Source organism: Plecotus auritus (assembly GCF_963455305.1).
Source record: "Plecotus auritus genome assembly, chromosome: 5".
Lineage (NCBI taxonomy): Eukaryota > Metazoa > Chordata > Mammalia > Chiroptera > Vespertilionidae > Plecotus > Plecotus auritus.
In genome coordinates this window covers 141,170,689-141,190,367 of record NC_137776.1, presented here as the reverse complement: position 1 = coordinate 141,190,367, position 19,679 = coordinate 141,170,689, and the positions used below count along the sequence as shown (strand labels likewise).

Below are 19,679 nucleotides of genomic sequence, written 5' to 3'. Positions count from 1 at the left end.
CCCTCTCACAATCCAGGACCTCTGGCTCCTAACTGCTCACCTGCCTGCCTGCCTGATTGCCCCTTACTGCCCCCCCTGCCAGCCTGGTTGCCCGCAACTGCCCCCTCCCCCGCCGGCCTGGTTGCCCCCAACTGCCCCCCTCTGCCAGCCTGGTCGCCCCTAACTGCCCCCGCCCCCTTCCCCGCCAGTCTAGTCACCACTCACTGCCCCTCCCTGCCAGCCTGGTCGCCCCTCACTGCCCCCCCCCGCCAGCCTGGTCGCCCCTCACTGCACCCCTGCCAGCCTGGTCACCCCCAAATACCGCCCCCCCCGAAGCATGGTTATCCCCCACTGCTCCCCCCGCCAGCCTGGTCGCTCCCAACTGGCCTGGTTGCCCCTCACTGCCCCCCTGTTCTGCCTGGTCACCCCTTACTGCCCCCCCTGCTGGCCTGGTTGCCCCCAACTGCCCCCCTCTGCCAGCCTGGTCGTCCCTATCTGCCTGCCTCCTCCCGCCGGCCTGGTCGTCCCTCACTGCACCCCTGCCGGCCTGGTCACCCCCAAATGCCCCTCCCTGCTGGCCTGTTTGCCCCCAACTGCCCTGCCAGCCTGATCACCCCCAACTGCCCGCCCTGCTGGCCTGGTTGCCCCACAAAACCTGCTGTTCCGTCGTTTGGTCATCCCTCACTAACTCCCCGTGCTGGCCTGGTCACCCCACGCAGCCTGCTGTTCAGTTGTTTGGTTGTCCCTCACTAACCCCCCTGCCGGCCTGGTCACCCCATGCAGCCTGCTGTTCAGTCATTTGGTCATCCCTCACTAGCCCCCCTGCCGGCCTGGTCGCCCCACGCAGCCTGCTGTTCAGTTGTTTGGTTGTCCCTTACTAACCCCCCTGCTGGCCTTGTCGCCCCACGCAGCCTGCTGTTGGTCTCCCGACCAGTTGTTTCGGTCATGACAGCCCCTGACTTTTTATATATTAGGACTATTGTTTTCTAAAACCTTCAGGAGAGAATGAACATAAAATAAAAAATTATAGGAAAAAAAGTGATTTTAACACTTACAATTCAATTTCAACCATGCCTTTGGAACATCCTCTCTTCACAAAAAAGCCAACCTAAGAAATAAAAAAAACAAACGAAGTGAACTGTATGATGACATTCCCAGGTTAGGAGATCTAGAAATGTCATTATTATTTGTCAGATCAACATTCATTCAATAGCTTTTCTGTACGAAAAGCCCCTTCATTGTTTCCACTCACAAAAAGCAATATTAGTTACCATTTATTGCCAGACAGCCTCTTATAAAGCTAATAAGTGGTACAGAGCAAGATCTAAACCCAGATAATCTGGCTCCAGAACCAGTGTCCTTAGCCACTATAACAAACACACTCTCAGAGAGAAGCAAGCAAGCCAGTGGGAAAACAGTTTCTATAGAATAATGACAAAGAAATATATACCCAATCGCATTACCATTGGAAACTTCAAAGGAGCTGCATAGATTAAATATTATTAACAACCACTCCAATATTACTTATCCCGTTATTAGTCAGGGCATAAGTGTCACCAAATATTTTTCTGAAAAAAGAGCAATATACAGAATAAAATAAACTTAAGTACAATGAACATAGACTATTTGAGCTAGTTTCTATATGTATATGAGCATAAGCATGAAAACAGACCCTGGGCCTAAAAAAAAAAAAAAAAAAATCCAATTGGTTCTTAAATCAGACAATAAGACACCTTGCAAATAATTATCTTCACAACTGAGTCCCAGGAAGATGAAAAAAACAAAACAAAACTTGTTTGCACTGGCCAGTGCGGCTCAGTTAGTTGGAGCATTGTCCCGTGCACCACAGAATCTCGGGTTCGATTCCTGGTAGGGGCACATGCCCAGGGTTTGGGTTCATTCCCTGGTCAAGGGGATGGGAGGCATACAGCAGACAACTGATGGATGTTTCTCTCTCCTCTCTGCCACCCTCCCTCCCTTCCACTCTCTCTAAAAATGGAAAAAATATCATAGGGTGAGGATTAACAAACACACACACACAAAATATTTTTAACCCAAAGTTAAAAGATATTCTTCTCTATTACTAATAGCTTCTAAAAACTTTCTGGTCGATCATATTTACATCTTCAATCACCTTAAATTGATTTTTGTTTAAGTGTGAGGATAGGACTCAATTTCTTTTTGTCCTATCTGGTACTCAGTACTATTTATCCCCACTCATCTACAATGTCAGTTCTGTCATAAGTCAAGAGTCTACTAATCATGATTTCATACCTGGGCTTTTCATTGTCACATCACAGTGGTCTATTTTATAGTCCTACATAGCACATGTCTTAAATTACTGTAACTTCTATTAACTCATATCTGATAGGACAAGTTTCCCCAATTTTTTTTCTATTTCTTTAGGAGTATCTAAGCCAGGGGTGGGCAAACTTTTTGACTAGAGGGCCACAATGGGTTCTTAAACTGGACCGGAGGGCCGGAACAAAAGCATGGAGGAGTGTTTGTGTGAACTAATATAAATTCAAAGTAAAGGAGCGGAGGGGAGAGCAAAAGAACCCTCCACTCTTTCAGCTCCGCGGGCCGGATAGAACAGCCGAACGGGCCGGATCCAGCCCGCGGGCCGTAGTTTGCCCATGGCTGATCTAAGTTATTCTTTGGCCTTTTGCTCTTCCATGTAAATTTTAGAACCAGCTTGTAATCCTATATAATAAAAGCCCAGTGACCGAATGACGGAACTAGAATGACCGGTCGACCAGTCGCTATGACACGCACTGACCACCAGGGGGCAGATGCTTAACACAGGAGCTGCCCCCTGGTGGTCAGTGTGCTACCATAGTAGGAGCACCACTCAGCTGACTGGGATGAGTGGCTGCTCCCGTTGCAAACCCCAGGCCGACGGGCAGACACCCAGACTGCAATCATTGCCTCCTTGCCACAGGCTCCTCCTCCTCGCTCCCTGTTGCCTACTCTGGATGCCCAAAGGCTGCGCAGCACAGCTGCCGCCGCTGGGCTCACAGAGCTGACCCCAGAGGCTGGGAGGCAGGTTTGTGGCCGCCACGGGACTGAGGGCTACTCTGCTGCCTCTCAGTGCTACTGTCCCTGGGACTGGCCCTGACTGGGTTCCCCTGGAGAGGTGAGTGCTCCGGCTCCATGGAAGATGCCGGACCAGGGAGCTGCCTCTCAGAGGGCGGGTCTACAGCAGCTCAGCTGACTGGGATGAGCGGCGCTCCCACAGTGGGCCGATCCCCGCAGGCCACACCCCCACCAGTGCACAAATCCCATGCACCGTGCCTCTAGTTTCCTATGAACAGTGTTGGGACTTTGAGCGGAATGACACTGGATATGCAGATCAATGTGAAGAACAAATATATTAGGTCTTCCTGCCCATTAATATAGTGGTTCTCTCCATTTAATCAAACTTTTAAAGGTTTTATTTAATTTTTATTGATAGATTTTTTTTTGAGAGAGAGAAACATTGATCTGTGTTTCCACTTATTTTTACATTCATTGATTGATCCTTGTATGTGCTGATTGGTGATCAAACCCGCAACCTTGGTATTTTGTGACAATGCTCTAACCAACTGAACTACTCAGCCAGGGAAAACTTTATAAAGTTTCTATTTTATTTATTCAATGTATTTTATTGATATCAGAGAGGGAGAAAGAGATAGAAACATCAATGCTGACAGAGAATCATTGATCGACTGCCTACTGGGGATCAAGCCCACAACCTGGGCATGTGGCCTTGACTGGAATTGAACCCGGGATCCTTCAGTCCACAAGCCGATGCTTTATCCAATGAGCCAAACCAGCTAGGGCAAAACTTTAAAGTTCTTAAATAAAATTTTATAGTACATATCTTTTATTTATTGCTATGTAACTTGTACTTTTCTGGTTTTTGTAAATGGTATGCATTTTTCTATTAATTGTTAAGTGTACAGATATGCAATTTTTGCTAGATAATCTTGTATCAAGCAATCCTGATAAAATTCCATATTAATTCATCAGAAAGGTTATCTAGAGTTTCTTTTGTGGTTTTTATGTAGATACTCATATGACCTGTGACTTGAGTTTTGTCTTTCCAGCCTGTATCCTTTGACAGAACTTCCAGTACGAAGTTGAACAGCCATGGTAGTACGTAAGCTCGACCTGTTCTTGAATTTGCTGTGCATTTTTATAGATATCTTTTTTTAAAATACATTTTTATTGATTTCAGAGAAGAAGGGAGAGGGAAAGAGATAGAAACATCGATGATGAGAGAGAATCATTGATTGGCTGCCTCCTGCACGCCTCCTACTGAGGGTTGAGCCTGCAACCCAGGAATGTGCCCTTGACCGGAATCAAACCTGGGATCCTTCAGTCCGCAGGCCAACACTCTATCCACTGAGCCAAACTGGCTAGGGCAGTGGTCGGCAAACTCATTAGTCAACAGAGCCAAATAACAGTACAACGATTGAAATTTCTTTTAAGAGCCAAATTTTTTAAACTTAAACTTCTTCTAATGCTACTTCTTCAAAATAGACTCGCCCAGGCCGTGGTATTTTGTGGAAGAGCCACACTCAAGGGGCCAAAGAGCCGCATGTGGCTCGCGAGCCGCAGTTTGCCAACCACTGGGCTAGGGCTTTTGAGATTTTTACCTCTATATTCATGAGTGAGACAGGCTTACAATTTTCTTATTCTTTCCTTGACTGATTTTGGTACCTAGTCATATTCTCTACATAAGAAATTATTGCTGTTGAACTAATCCATAATTAGGTGGTGTTCTGAGAAAAATGCAACAGCTCATTTATTTTTTTCTAGTTAGAGTCAGCTTCGGTAATTTATTTAGTTGTAGAAACCTACATATTCACTTTTTAAAAATTTAACATCTATTGGCATGAAGTTGTCAATATTCTCTTATAATCTTTTAACTCTCTGCGGCATTCGGATAATGCCCCAGTGGTAATTATCAGGGCAGTTCATGAATATTCTGGTTCTCCAAGAACCATGGTAGAATTGCTTTTGCTCATTTTTTCTGATACAAATTGTGGCTTTTTGACTTCTTAGCCTAGGTACCTAAGTGACCACAAAGGGCCTACAAATAGTAAGGGCAAGAATTAACCTTTTGTATTTTCAAGCCACTTCAATTTGGGGGTTGTTTGGATCACAATGTTGTATACCAACTGTTACTTTTTTTCATTCTTTTATATTTTGTTCTTTACCTACCCCCTCCACTTTACTTTCTCAGAAGTTACTAATTTCCTTAGTCTTTTTGAAAGCAGGTTTTGGTTTTGTGGTACTTATATCATTGTTCATTCTTTTATTAATTTGCTCTTATTTTTCAATTTCCATTAAGAATTTTCTTTGACCTGTGTATTATTTTTTAATTCCGAACAAATAGAAAAAATTTAATTAACTTATTATTATTTCTCTCTTAATAGCATTGTGGTCAGAGAATATGGTCTGTGTGGTAAAAATTATTTGATATTTTTGATATTTGCTTTATGGCTCAGTAGATGGTTTTTAGAAATGTTCTATTTGTACTTAAAAAAGAACGTACCCTTTCCAACTGTTGAGTATAGCATTTATAACATGACCACTGATTCAAGCTTAATTGTTGATCTTTACAGGGGTATGGCATTTTATTACATTGCAGATATTGCATTTTATTATTTTTTTTTACAAACTGAAGTTCTGTGGCAACCCTGTGTTGAGCAAGTCTATCTATGCCAAAAATACTATGATTTGCTAAACGCTCATATGATGGTTAGCAATAAAGTATTTTTTGATTAAGGTATATACACTAAGTTTTTTATTTTTAGACATAATGCTATTGCACACTTATACTATAGTATAGTATAAACATAACTTTTATATATGCACTGGGAAACAAAAAAATTAGTGTGATATTCGCTTTATTGTGATGGTTTGGAACTGAACTTACAGCATCTCTGAGCTATGCCTATAGTCTTACTATTTCTTATCTCATTGATTTATTAATAGTTTCCCACTGTGATTATGCAATCTGTTCATTTCTCATTGAGTTCTGCTGATTTAGCCATGGCTGGCTTGGCTCAGTGGTTAGAGCACCAGCCCAAGCACCAAAGGGTAATGGGTTTGATTCCTAGTCAAGGGCATATACCTGGGTTGCCAGTTTGATCCCCCACCCGGGTTGGGATGTGTCTCTCTCACATCGATGTCTCTCTCTCCTCCCCTGCCCCCTAAAAATGAATGCAAAAATATATCCTCGTGTGAGAATTAGTTCTGCTGATTTTGCTTAAGTGTTTTGGAGCTAGATTATGTCAATTCAAGTTGAGAACCGAACCTTTCATTAATATTAAATAACCAACTTTATCTCCAAAAGTACTTTTTACTTTAAAGTCTATTTTGCCTGGTATTAATTCAGCTACACCTATTTTCTTTTGCCTGGTATGTATTTTTTATCCTCTTACTTTCAACTTTTTATGCTAGATATGCTTATTATGAATAAAATAGCACTATTCACCTATGCTAACAGACTTCCTCATTTAACAAGAATTTAGACAATTTATATTACAATAACTATATACTAAGATATACTAAGTGGCCAGATTATTATGATCTCTGAACGCATAATAATCTGGCCACTCAGAGTGTGAGAGAGAGATTGTGTGTGTGTGTGTGTGTGTGTGTGTATATATGTGTGTGTGTATATATATGTGTGTGTGTGTGTGTGTGCATATATATATATATATATATATATATATATATATATATATATATTAGAGGCCCAGTGGGTGGGGTCCGGCCAGCCTGGCCAGTTGGAGGGAACATGGGCGGCTGGCCGGTCTGCATGCTGGTCGAACTCCTGGTCGAGGGGACAATTTGCATACTAGCCTTTTATTAAATAGGATATACACTGTGTGGCCAGATTATTATGCGTTCAGAGATCATAATAATCTGGCCACTCAGTGTTATTTGCATGAAAAAAATATCCTATATTATAAAGAGGTAATGTGCAAATTGACCGTCACACTGTCACAAGATGATGGCGCCCACAGCGGGGGCGGGGATGGCTGCTCCTTGTGCCTGCCGCCTGAGTCCCCTCAGCCCCGCTGGGGGCCTCGGATCATCCTGCACCCTCCTGCACCCTCCACTGACTGAGGCTCAGGCAAGCAGGGCTGGCCGAGGCGCAGGCAAGCCTCAGATGGCGGCTGCCCAGCCGCCCAGGGCCAGCCCAAGGCTCAGGTAACCAGGGCCAGCCGAGGCTTGCGCTGCTGGCAGTGGCAGCAGCAGAGGTGTGATGGGGGCGTCGCCTTCCTCTGATCGCCAGGTCACCTCCTGCCCCTGAGGTCTCCCAGACTGTGAGAGGGGGCAGACCGGGCTGAGGTACCCCCCCCTTTCCAGTGCATGAATTTTCATGCACCGGGCCTCTAGTATATATATATTTTTTTAATATATTTTTATTGATTTCAGAGAGGAAAGGAAAAGAGAGAGAGACAGGAACATCAATGATGAGAATCATTGACCAGCTATTTCCTGCATGCCCTCTACTGGGGATTGAGCCCGAAACACAGGCATGTGCCCTTGACAGGAATCGAACCTGGGACCCTTCAATCTACTGAGCCAAACCAGCTAGGGCTGCATGATTTTTTATATCATCTTATTTTATGTTTTTTAATAATCTTATTTTCTATATTCCTGATTCTTGCCTTCTCCTCTATTCTGAAGACTTTTGGGTTGTTTGAGCAGTGTTGGTTTTTGGGTTTTTTTTCCTCTCTCCTCTCTCATTCTACTTCTTTACCTTTCTTGTTTGGAGGATTTATAAATTTCATTGTTTTAGTAGTTTACCCTAGAAATTTTAAGATGCATATTTAACTTAATAAATTCTGAAGTTAATCAATTATCTTAACTTCCCAACACCACAAATCCATAGAATATTTTAACTTTGATCACTCCCTTCTAGTTGTTCAGAAAGGGCAACAGTTAGTTTTATCTTTTTTATTGAAACTTTACAAATTAGATATTAGTGTTATTTGATGGTTTCTATATAATTTCCTCACATGTTTATCATTTCTTTGCTCACCATTTCTTCTTACATCTCAGACTTTCCTACTGGGACCATATTCCTTCTTCCTAATTATATACTTTCAAAGTTTCTTTGTCTCATCATTCTGAGAACATATTACTACTGTGTTTGATATTCTTTAATTCACTACAATGTGTCTACTTTTGTATTTCTTTTATTTATACTGCTTGAGTTTGAGAATCCAAAATTTCAATGTTTCTGGAAAATTCTTAGTCATTCCTTCTTCAAATATTGCCTCTTTCTTAGTCTATACTATCTCTCATATTATAGTAAAAAAAATGGATTATCATCCTTTACCTATCATTCCTCAACCTCGATTTTCTTCATTTAAGAAAAAATTTCAAGTACTTTAGTTTATAAATTCTCTTCTCAAATGTGTCTGCTTTGTTTTACCCAACAAGTTTCTCTCTTCAATTAATGTATCTTTAAGTTCTATTTGATTCTTTTTCAAATTTACCTAATCTTTTTGTTATTTTTTTTTAAAAAAAAGAGTAACAAATAAGTTTTTTTTTTTTAATTTCAGAGTGAGGAAGGGAGGAGGAGAGAAACATCAATGATGAAAATCATCACTGCACACACACACCCCCCCCCCCCCTTACTGGGTATCGAGCTCACAATCCAGGCATGTGCCCTGACCAGGAATCGAACCATGGCCTCCTGATTCACAGGTTGACATTCAACCACTGAGCCACACTGGCAGGGCTCCTTTATTACTCTTACAGCCTTCTTTTATTTCTTTACACTAAAGATTCCTAGTTTATGCTGTCTATTTATAAGCTTTGTAGGTCTGATTTTGTAGTCTGATATTTTTGTTAGCTTTTATTTTTGGATATCCATTTCCTACTATGTTTTGTGACTTTTGGTTATGAATTCATGAATTTCTTACACCTTTACATTTGAATACTTTTGAGAATTGAAGCTATTTTCCTTAAGAGGATTTACATGTGCTTCTGCCAATGCCTGGAGATATTACTAACTGTGACCACTCTAAACTAAAATTACAATTTATGATATTTAGGCCATATAGGTTATATGAATTCTGGCCCCAAACATGTATTAAGGCTTGTGGTTAAGAATTCATTGAGTTTCTTTTTTCTCTCTACTATATTCAGAGTTAACAATGAGAAGAGTAAGCAATCCCACTGTCCCATTCTGACAGTGTGTTTTCTGTGCTACACGTAGTACTTGGCTTCTAGTTTTATCTTCTAGCCCTGTCCCACCACCTTCAGGGCTCCCTATCCCATGGATCTAATTCAAAGCCAGGCTTTAAGGTAGAAGGTAAGCAAATACCCCTAGGGAAACACTTCTAGAGCTTGCTTAAGTTTTCAGATCCATACTATTTTGTTTCGGCCTGTTAAATCACTTCACCTTTCCACAAGCCCAGCAGTACATTTAAAAAAAATTTTTTTTGACTCTATCTAAGAATTGCAAGTATTGTATACTTGGAGAATTCTCTCCATCTATAGCCTAAAATATTTCTAGAAATGGCAATAGCCTCCCAGCTTCTCTACCTGCCAACTTCATTCTTTAAATTCAAGCACAACATTTTTGCTACAACCAAGAAACTGAAATGTAGAAATGAATTTCTTACTAAAGCAAGTCACCACTTTGAAATTTTTAAAAAAGTACTTATGTTAACTCACCTTATCAGCCCGTCCCATGAAAGCAGGTTTGCCTGCTAATCCAAGGCAAATGGCACACACAATGCTGGACTTCCCCGTTCCATTAGCTCCAATAATCATATTCAAGTGGGGTCCAGGGCATACTTCACAGATATCATATGTTCTAAATTATAAAGAGGTGAAATTACTAAGCAGAGAAGAAGTGAAGAATATTATTTTCTTTGCAAAAGCATTTCTTCTTGCTTTACATTATCATCATCTATAGGTTTAAATTCCTTTAAAGCCAGCTAATCTTACAAATTTAATGTTTTTATAGGTTGTTAATAAACTAGAGGGGAAAAAAATCTATTAATGGAAAAAAAATGAAAAAGCCAATCTAAACAACAAACAAAACAGAAAGACTCACAGATACAGAACAAACTGATGGTTGCCAGACTGAGTGTTGGGTTGGAGGCTTGGTGAAAAAGGTGAAGGGAATAAGAATACAATTGGTAGTTACAGAACAGTCATAGGGATGTAAAGTACAGAATAGAGAATATAGTCAATATTGTAATAACTATGTAATGGTGCCAGATGGGTACATGAAATATTGGGGACCCCTTTGTATATGACTGTATATGACTGTCTCACCACTATGCTATACATCTGAAATTAATCTATAATAATAAAAGCATTATATGCTAATTAGACCAGACATCCTTCCGGACAAAGCCGGCTCTGCGAGGGAAGCCCAGGTCCTGAGTGCCTGCCTGCGGCCGGAGGGAAGCCCAAGTCCCGAGTGTCAGAGGGAAGCCAGTGCCAGCAGCTGGGGGAATGAAGGCCTACTCCTGCACAAATTTCGTGGCCTCTAGTATAAAATAATACTGAATGTAATTGAAAAATAAAATTTAAAAACTAAATAAATAAAATGACAATATCATTAGGAAAATATATTTCGTATGCCTGTTTCAACTATAATTGTTTGAGTAAAGCAAAGCTTGATATTATTTATTTTTTAACAATTTTAATACATGAAAGAATATATCAAAGCTACTATACAAATAATTTTAAAAAATGTTATATAAGAGAAGCCATGGTTCATCTGTAAGCTGTAGATTTTACATTTCACATTTGTTTTAAACTAAAATGCTTAACAGTAACTTTATATATCCTAATATTTGAAATAATCCAATCAAATTGTTTTTATTATAATTAGAAAACTGAAGATATATATCAACCCAATGGTTTCATTTTATTATTAATTTTAAAAAATTACATCCATTTTCCTTGAATATGCTGCCAGAGATTCACCCAAGGATGCATAGTCTATGTTCAAATAGAACTTATTCCTATGGGAGGAAACAAGAATGCATCAACACCAAGCACTTCTGTAATATTCCCTTGTGCCAAAAAGCTGCATGCTGTCCAGCACTCTACCTACATCGATAGCATCTAATCCTTATTAGTGGCCAGGGACAGCTATAGCAAAATGTGAAGCTAACTCTCAGATATTTTCTAGCTTATCTCTGAATACCCTGAATTAAACCTCATAAATAACATCCTGTTCCCACAACTAATTCTCCAAGAATAAATGTTTTACCTGCTACTAATCCACTAAATATAGTGTGGGGCAAAAGTAGGTTTACAGTTGTTCCTATGGAAAACAATAATACAAAAATAAACTGTGTTTTGCATACTCACAACTGTATACCTATTTTTTGCCACACCCTACACATAAATAACTTAACCAAACACATTCAACTTTAATACTAAAAAAAAATGAATAATTTTGAAATACCAGGTGGTAATAAAAACAGAAACAGGTAGTTAAAAGAGAAGTATTTTCTGGCAGGTTTCCAACCCCACATTTCTACACAGCATCTATCTACTTTTTTCAGATGCTTTATTCTGTTAGCAGCTGGGTCTTAAAGGAACTCTTTATAATGGATAAAGTAAAACTCTTTGGGGAACTTCACACATCTGGAAAATTACCTGAGGTGGAATTTCTTAATCCCAACACACAAGCCCTATTCTTTTAACACTTGAATATTCTGCTGTGAAATCTCTGCACAACTCTTACTAAAATAGCGTTGTAACTGGTATTTAAGAAAACAATAGAGACAACAGAAAAAAGCATGAGAATTTATGGTCTACCAGGGGTCCTCAAACTTTTTAAACAGGGGGCCAGTTCACTGTCCCTCGGACCATTGGAGGGCCGGACTATAGTTTAAAAAAAAAACTATGAACAAATTCCTATGCACACTGCAGGCCCGGGACGAGTCGGCTGCTAAGCAGGACAGGCAGCGGCACCCGGCGGGCCGGATAAATGTCCTCGGCAGGCCACATGTGGCCCACGGGCCATAGTTTGAGGACCCCTGGTACAAACAGGAAGAGTTGCCAAAAGCAAAACAAAGCCTTTGCATTTAAAATAATGAATTGTTCTGACTCTAGATTATGTTTATTGGGAGTTCCCTTTCTGTGAGTTCCCTTTCATCTAAGCTCCCCAGAAACAGCTATTGTCAAAGGCCCATCTCTTCTCAGTTTATATACTTTGCCTGGTATCCCATGTATTCTCTATGGCCTCAGAGAGCATCTACATGCTGAAAGTCAGCTCAGATGACCTATAAATGAAATTACCACCTCAAAAACTTTATTTGGAAGTCCCACAACTGTCACTCAAACTTAATACATTCAAAACGAAAGCCACCATCTTTGTCATCCAAAACCACTCTTGCGATCTTAGTGAATGATATCATTCAGAAACCGAGGCATTAGTTTTGAATTATCTTTGATTCTACCATTTCCTTAACCTCTACCCACAACACTCCTTCATCAATCACCAAATCATGATGGTATACGTGCAAATCTGATGTCACTTGTTAAAAAAATAAAGAAAAATAAAAATAAATAGGATCCTTAATAATTTAGCTCTCTCTAGCTTCCACTTTTTCTCCTTTCTATCTCCTTCCCCTCTTCTCTAATCAGACCTCTAAATCATATCTATAATGAATTTTTTTCAGTTTCTTGACTTATTTTAGGCTTCCTTCCTTTCTCCAATGGAGCCTTTGCACATGCTGTTCCTGCTACCTAGAAATCTTGCCCTCCACTCCCAACCCCATTGACTTGGTTCATGCAAAGGAATCCTTCCCTTGGCCATTCTTTTCCAGAACATTTTTCTCTAAGCTTCTCTCTCTCACTTCTTTCCTAAAACTCAGAAGTCCTTTCACTGTGAAAATAAAACCTCCCCTAGTTCTAGTCCTGCCTTTTCCAGCCAGATTTTTCCTTCTCTTCACATCTAAGTTTTACTCCCTCAACACTCATTCATTCTTCTTTATCTGCAAGAGTATTCTTCTTCAAAGGGTCAAAGATTTCCAAATTCTTAATGCAGTAGGCTCTTTTTCACTCCTGTAATGACTTCAGTGTAGCAGGAATTTTTGAAACACTCTTTTTCCTTGGCTTCTTTGATAATACTCTCCTACAGTTCTTCTCTCACCACTCTGAATAGTTCCTTCTCAGCCTGTGAATTCCTCTTCAGCTCACCCTTAAATGTTGGCATTCCTCCAGGACTTTATACTTGGCCTTCTATTTCTCCAATTTATATTTCCTTTTGGGCAATCTCAGCCATTTCTGCAACTTCAACAATTACTTATATGCATGATTCCCAAATCTCTCATCTGTTCACACTTTCCTGTAAGCCTCAGACACTTAAAATACTGTCTATGGAAGAACCCCACCCCCGCCCACAAGAAACTTGAAGTCACAGGATCCAAAAGGCCCTTATTATTATTATTCTCTCTTAAGTGTTCCCAGTTCTGAATAATGCCATATTTGACCAATTAGCCAATGCTGCAATTCTCCTTTACCCCAATGTTTTCCAATTAATCTGTTGCCAGCTGGTAGAGGAGAAACCAAGATGGCGGCATGTAAACACCTAAACTGCTGCTTCGCACAACAATTTCAAAACTACAACTAAAAGACAAAACGGACATCATCCAGAACCACAGGAAGGCTGGCTGAATGAAAATTCTACAACTAAAAGGAAAGAGAAAAGCACACTGAGACTCAGAGGAGCTGCAAAAGGCTGAGGTACGAAGGCGCGAGCGGAGAGGACTGGCAACTGAGTACGCGGCTGGCTTTCTCAATCAGGAGGGAGACAAAAGCTCCCAACTGCTCTGAACTCCAGTTCCGGGCGAGACTCTGGGGACCCAGACTCCTAACGGGGAGAAACTGGACTGTCAGGAAAGAGAAAAACACACTGAGACTCAGAGGAACTACAGAAGGCAGAGGTACGAAGGCGCACGTGAAGAGGGCTGGCAACGGAGCACTCGGCTGGCTTTCTCAATCGGGAAGGAGACAAAAGCTCCCGACTGCTCTGAACTCCAGTTCCAGGCGAGACTCTGGGGACCCAGACTCATACGGGGAGAAACTGGACTGTCTGGCAGAAAGTAAAACTCGAGGGTGGCTTTCTCTCAGAGTTGCTTGCAGCGATTACCAAGGGACGCCTCTTAGGGCAGGGATGACGGGAAACCAATGCTGTCTGCTCCACCCTGAGACTCCGCCCCATCCAAGCTGAGCACAGAGGCTTTTGCAAGTCTTGTCTCATAAGGGTGTCTCCAGCACAGTTCTCCCAGCATAGACACAGCTGATCCTCATAGCCAAGTGGCCTGGAGGTCAATTCCTCCCAGTGATACCAACAACAATCAAGGCTTAACTACAACAAGACTGTGCACAGAGCCCACAAAGGGGTGCACCAAGAGTGTCCACCTCGGGTAACTGGGGAGGCTGAGCCACTGGGCCCTATAGGACACCTATCACACAAAGTCACTCTATCAACTCAGGGAAAGAGCCAAAATGTGGAGACAAAGAAATGGGTCACAAATGAAAGAAATGGAGGAAAGCAAATGACTGAATATAGAGTTCAAAAACATGGTTATAAGGTTTTTCAATAATTTTCTAGAAAAGGCCGATAAATTTAGTGAGACCCTTGAGGATATGAAAAAGGACCAACTAGAAATTAAGCATACACTGAGTGAAATAAAAAATAATATACAGAGATCCAACAGCAGACTAGAGGATCACAAGAATCAAGTCAAAGATTTGAAATACAAAGAAGCAAAAAACACCCAACCAGATAAGCAAAAAGAAAAAAGAATCCAAAAATATGAAGATAGTCTAAGGAGCCTCTGGGACAACTTCAAGCGTACCAACATCCGAATTATGGGGGTGCCAGAAGAAGAGAGAGAGCAAGATACTGAAAACCTATTTGAAGAAATAATGACAGAAAACTTCCCTGACCTGGTGAAAGAAATAGACTTACAAGTCCAGGAAGCACAGAGAACCCCAAACAAAAGGAATCCAAAGAGGACCACACCAAGACACATCATAATTAAAATGCCAAGAGCAAAAGACAAAGAGAGGATATTAAAAGGAACAAGAGAAAAACAGTTAGTTACCTACAAGGGAGCACCCATACGATTGTCAGCTTATTTCTCAACAGAAACTATGCAGACCAGAAGGGAGTGGCAAGAAATATTCAAAGTGATGAAAAGCAAGAACCTACAACCAAGATTACTCTACCCAGCAAAGCTATCATTCAGAATTGAAGGTCAGATAAAGAGCTTCACAGATAAGAAAAAGTTAAAGGAGTTCATCACTACCAAACCAGTATTATATGAAATGCTGAAAGGTACTCTTTAAGAAGAGGAAGAAGAAGAAAAAGGTAAAGATAAAAATTATGAACAACAAATACATATCTATCAACAAGCGAATCTAAAAATCAAGTGAATAAAAAATCTGATGAACAGAATAAACTGGTGAATATAATAGAATCAGGGGCATAAAAAGGGAGTGGACTGACAATTCTCGGGAGGAAAGCGGTTTGGGGGGTGTGGGAAGAGACTGGACAAAAATCGTACACCTATGGATGAGAACAGTTGGGGGGGGGATAAGGGCAGAGGGTGGGGTGGGAACCGGGTGGAGGGGAGCTATGGGGGGAAAAAAAGGAACAATTGTAATAATCTGAACAATAAAGATTTATTTTAAAAAAAAATCTGTTGCCAGATTCTGTGAAATTTCTTGTATTTCCACTCCTACCTCCCCAGTGCTACTCAACAAGTTCAAATCCTAATAATCTCTTGCCTTCATATTGCAAGTCTTCTTGCCTCCAATCTTGCACCCTTTCTAATTCATCCTTTGCACTGCTTCCAGAGTAATATAAATCACATGCCATTTCCTAGAATGAAGCTGGAATTCCTTACACATTATGTAACAGACCCTCAGTATCACCTATGTAACTACCTCTGCAGTATCACCTATGTTCACATATTCACTCACATCCTATGTTTTACTAAAATACCTAAATATAACAAACTGCTGCAGGCAGTTCCTTCTGTCTACAGCCCTGTTCCCTTATTTTAAGACTTTTATAACGTCTGTACAAAGCCCTTTCTCACAGTTGTGGAAGATAGTAACCACTTCATCCTTTGTGCCCCCATGCCATCCTGATGTATACATTCTATGGTAGGTAATTCATTTGATGATCTTTCCTGATCTGGATTCAAATAGTAATTCAAAGAATCGTTGTGAAGAAGAATGAGAGAGCACTGTATAAATAAAGCACCTTCTTCCACAACTAGCATGATAGATGCTTGAAAAAAAAAGTTGCTGTCATTGCAATTATTTTCCCTACACTACTCTGTACAAGCTTAAAAAAAAAACCTTGATCAAATGAACTGTAAGGTGCTATACTAACACGGTATTTGTATTTAAACATATTAAATTCTAAAATAATTATAATTAGTTATAATTAATTGTCTGGAGGGAGAGAAAGGAACCAGGGCAGAAAAGTGGATTTGTAAGGGTCAAGGGTCTGTTGGGAGGCCCAACAACTGAGAGTAGGGATTAATTTTCTTGTACTTTGCAACCTCCATCCCGTACCACCTTCACCATTTTTATCTACCTGGCCACTGCCACATCATCACTGCCGCTCTGATTTAACTGTTGCTTCCAGGGAGTCCCGCGGGCCCATAGTTTTGTGAATTACAGATTATGTCCTCCCTCCGTAGGCCGTGACTTGCAGCGGGCAGAGATCTAATCCCTACTATGTCCACTGCCCGGCCAATGACGCCTTCAAAAAACCTTGGTAGAACGAATAAAACCAAAACAAAAACGCATCACACAAGACACACACCTCGCACACCATCACATACATCAATCTCCACAGCCTACGAATATTTGTGCCGGTAACCATGGCCAGACCTACAAGCCAGGCACACGTCCACCCACCCACGCACCCACGCGCGCACACGCACGCAGCGTGCGCCCCCAGGCCCGCTCGCCTTCCCCGCGGCCGCGGGCCACTCACAGGAAGTTCTCCATCGCGATGCGAACGATAGAGCCTTCCACAAAATGTCCGGACAACGACAGAGGCGGCGCCGAACTCTTTTTCTTGCTCGGGACCTCCGACGAGGGATCTTTCGGAAGAGGTCTCTTGGAGGCTAGGGGCGTTGGGGTCGAGGTCTTCCCGCTCGAAGTCGCCATCCTGGCTTCCCCTCGGCCCCACGGCGGCTTCCGTTCCCACCGACCAGCACACTCGGCGCCCTGACGTCCCGCTCCCGCGCGAACTACGCGGCGCGCGACACTGCCTGTGAGCCCGCCCCGCGCCTGCGCAGTCCGGCCAGGGGGCGTCCGTGGGCACGCCCCGCCCCGCCCCACCCCGGCCCCTGGGAGGCCTAATGTGGGGTGCGTGGGGGTGGCTGGAAGATTAGTGGAATTCGGCTACCGGACTTTCTTTTCTGTACATTCCTGCCATTTTCAGATGGTAATTATTTTTTTAATTTAGAAAAAGATTTAGTATTTTGAAAGCCCTTTCAGCGCTCTAGGGAAGCCGACCCGCGAGGGGACAGAGGGAGGCGTTTGCAGGAGGACAGAGGTGGGCGACGCGAGACCGGTCTTGCGTGGATTCCGCCCAAGTGCGCCGGGACTCGCAGGTCTTCGGCTCTTCCTCGTCTCAGTGTGCTTCCGTTTGCTTTCACTCAGGTCCCGGGGTCTTAAAAGAAAACTTCCAAAAGGCTCCGTGCCCAATGGCTGCCTTAAAGCATCATGCTAAGTCTCCCGCGCTCTCCGGCTTGTGAAAAGACTGCATCGCACAGATTCTTCCTATTTATTCCCTGCTCTCGCCTCCCAAGTCCTTATTAAGACTTCCTCCTCCCGAGGTTTCTAGTAATGCAGAAACGAGAATGCCCTGGCTTCGTTAGAGGGTGCTTCCACTTAAACCTGCTCGCGTTCGTCTAGTTAACCCCTTCGTTAAAGATGAGGGGCACTGCGATCTTCACTCAACTAACAGTGTTTAATCAAGGGGCTTGGGCTGCCTGTCTCCTACCTTACTTTGTGGTGTGGGAGAGCGAAAAAGAATAAGCGAACCAACAAACGAAGGGTAATTTCAGGCTGTGATAGGTGCTACAAGAAACTAAAACAATGACTGTGATGTGGGAGGCATGGAAGGCCTGTCTGAGGAGATGTCTGAGCTAAAAGCCAAGGAGAAGGAGACAAGTGCCTGAATGAGCAAAGACAATTAGAGGCAAGGACGAAGACTAATGTGCAAGCAAGTGGGGTGTTTGAGGAACAAAGGCCGGTGTGGCTGCAGTGCAGTAAACAAGATTGCATAGCACAACTGTGCCCATCATGGCACAGCTGAATTTTATTTGAAAAGCAATGGGAAGCCACTGGATGGTTTTAAGCAGGAGAGGGACAGGATTTGGTTAAAGTTTTAAAGTGAATTCTCTGGTTTGCTCTCTGGAGGCAGTCAAGGTAGAAGTGGGTAGGCGATTTAAAAAGCTATTGCAGCCCTAGCGGATTTGGCTCAGTAGTCACAGCTTTGGCCAGCAGACTGAAGGGTTCCAGGTTGGATTCTGGTCAAGGGCCTGCTGACTTTGGTTGCAGGCTGGAGCCCCAGCCCCAGGGGCGCAGGCAGAAGGCAACCAATTGATATGTCTTTCTCACATCCATGTCTCTCTCTCTTTGTCTCTCTCCCTCCCTTTCACTCTTTCTAAAAATAAAAAATGGATAAATATTCTTGGGTGAAGATTAACAGTACTTAAATAAATAAAATAGAAAGCTATTGCAGTAGAATCCCAATGCTCCTTTCCCTGGTCTCTGCTTTCTCCTCTCATGCAAATAGAACCTGCATTCTCTTCAAAGTTATAACCGAAGAAAAAAGAATGAGTAAAAAGCAGGTGAACTTGTCTTGGTTACTAAAAATTTTTTAAAAAGCAAATTAAAATAAAGGATAATTTGAAAACTGTCAAATGGCAGAAAATAATAAAACTACTCAGTGCTTATGAAAGGGCACCATTATACTATTGTTAGATAAGACAAAAGTCTCAGGGTCTGGGCAGTTTTTACTAAATGCTATCTTGCTAGATGCTAAAAGGTAGCACAGTATTTTTTTAAAAAATATTTTATTGATTTTTTACAGAGAGGAAGGGAGAGGGATAGAGTTAGAAACATCGATGAGAGAGAAACATCGATCAGCTGCCTCCTGCACACCTCCCACTGGGGATGTGCCCGCAACCAAGGTACATGCCCTTGACCGGAATCGAACCTGCGACCTTTCAGTCCGCAGGCTAACGCTCTATCCACTGAGCCAAACCGGTTTCGGCTAGCACAGTATTTTGAAGACTCAGCTGCAACTTGGTGAACTTGACCTGAAGTTTAGCCAGCTGCAAAGAAGAAAACAATTAACTAAATAGTGCAAAACAGCAATGGCTAAACCTCCATTCTGGGAGACAGAACTTTGGATACGAATCCCCTGTCTCCTTTACTTGTTGCAAATAAATAAAACGACCTGAGGACAATCACATCTTGTCCTTGAATAGAATATCCCAGCCAGGGAACCCCTTTGAGTTCAATAGCACTATCATTCCTTACATTACTAATACAAATAAATAAATAAATAAATTTGTTACCCTGCTTCAAGAGCCTTCGGAGAGTCAAATTCTTTGAAGAAATGATTACATCTGGGGGAATCTATCCTGATGGGAAAATAATGT

At 42.0% G+C, this 19,679-nt stretch overlaps 1 protein-coding gene across 2 annotated transcripts in view; it reads right to left on the bottom strand.

Annotated features, from left to right (window-relative positions):
• SMC5 (structural maintenance of chromosomes 5) overlaps positions 1–17,292 on the bottom strand; it is an 84,211-nt gene extending 66,919 nt beyond the window's left edge. For both annotated transcript variants that reach the window (XM_080669799.1, XM_080669800.1), the window contains exons 1-3: positions 16,994–17,292; positions 9,673–9,814; positions 1,035–1,087 (exon numbers count right to left, since the gene is read on the bottom strand). In XM_080669799.1, coding sequence (XP_080525925.1) covers positions 1,035–1,087; positions 9,673–9,814; positions 16,994–17,169 — 371 coding nt within the window. In that variant the 5' untranslated portion in view covers positions 17,170–17,292. The remainder of the gene's footprint in view (positions 1–1,034; positions 1,088–9,672; positions 9,815–16,993) is intronic.
• Positions 17,293–19,679: the final 2,387 nt, after the last annotated feature.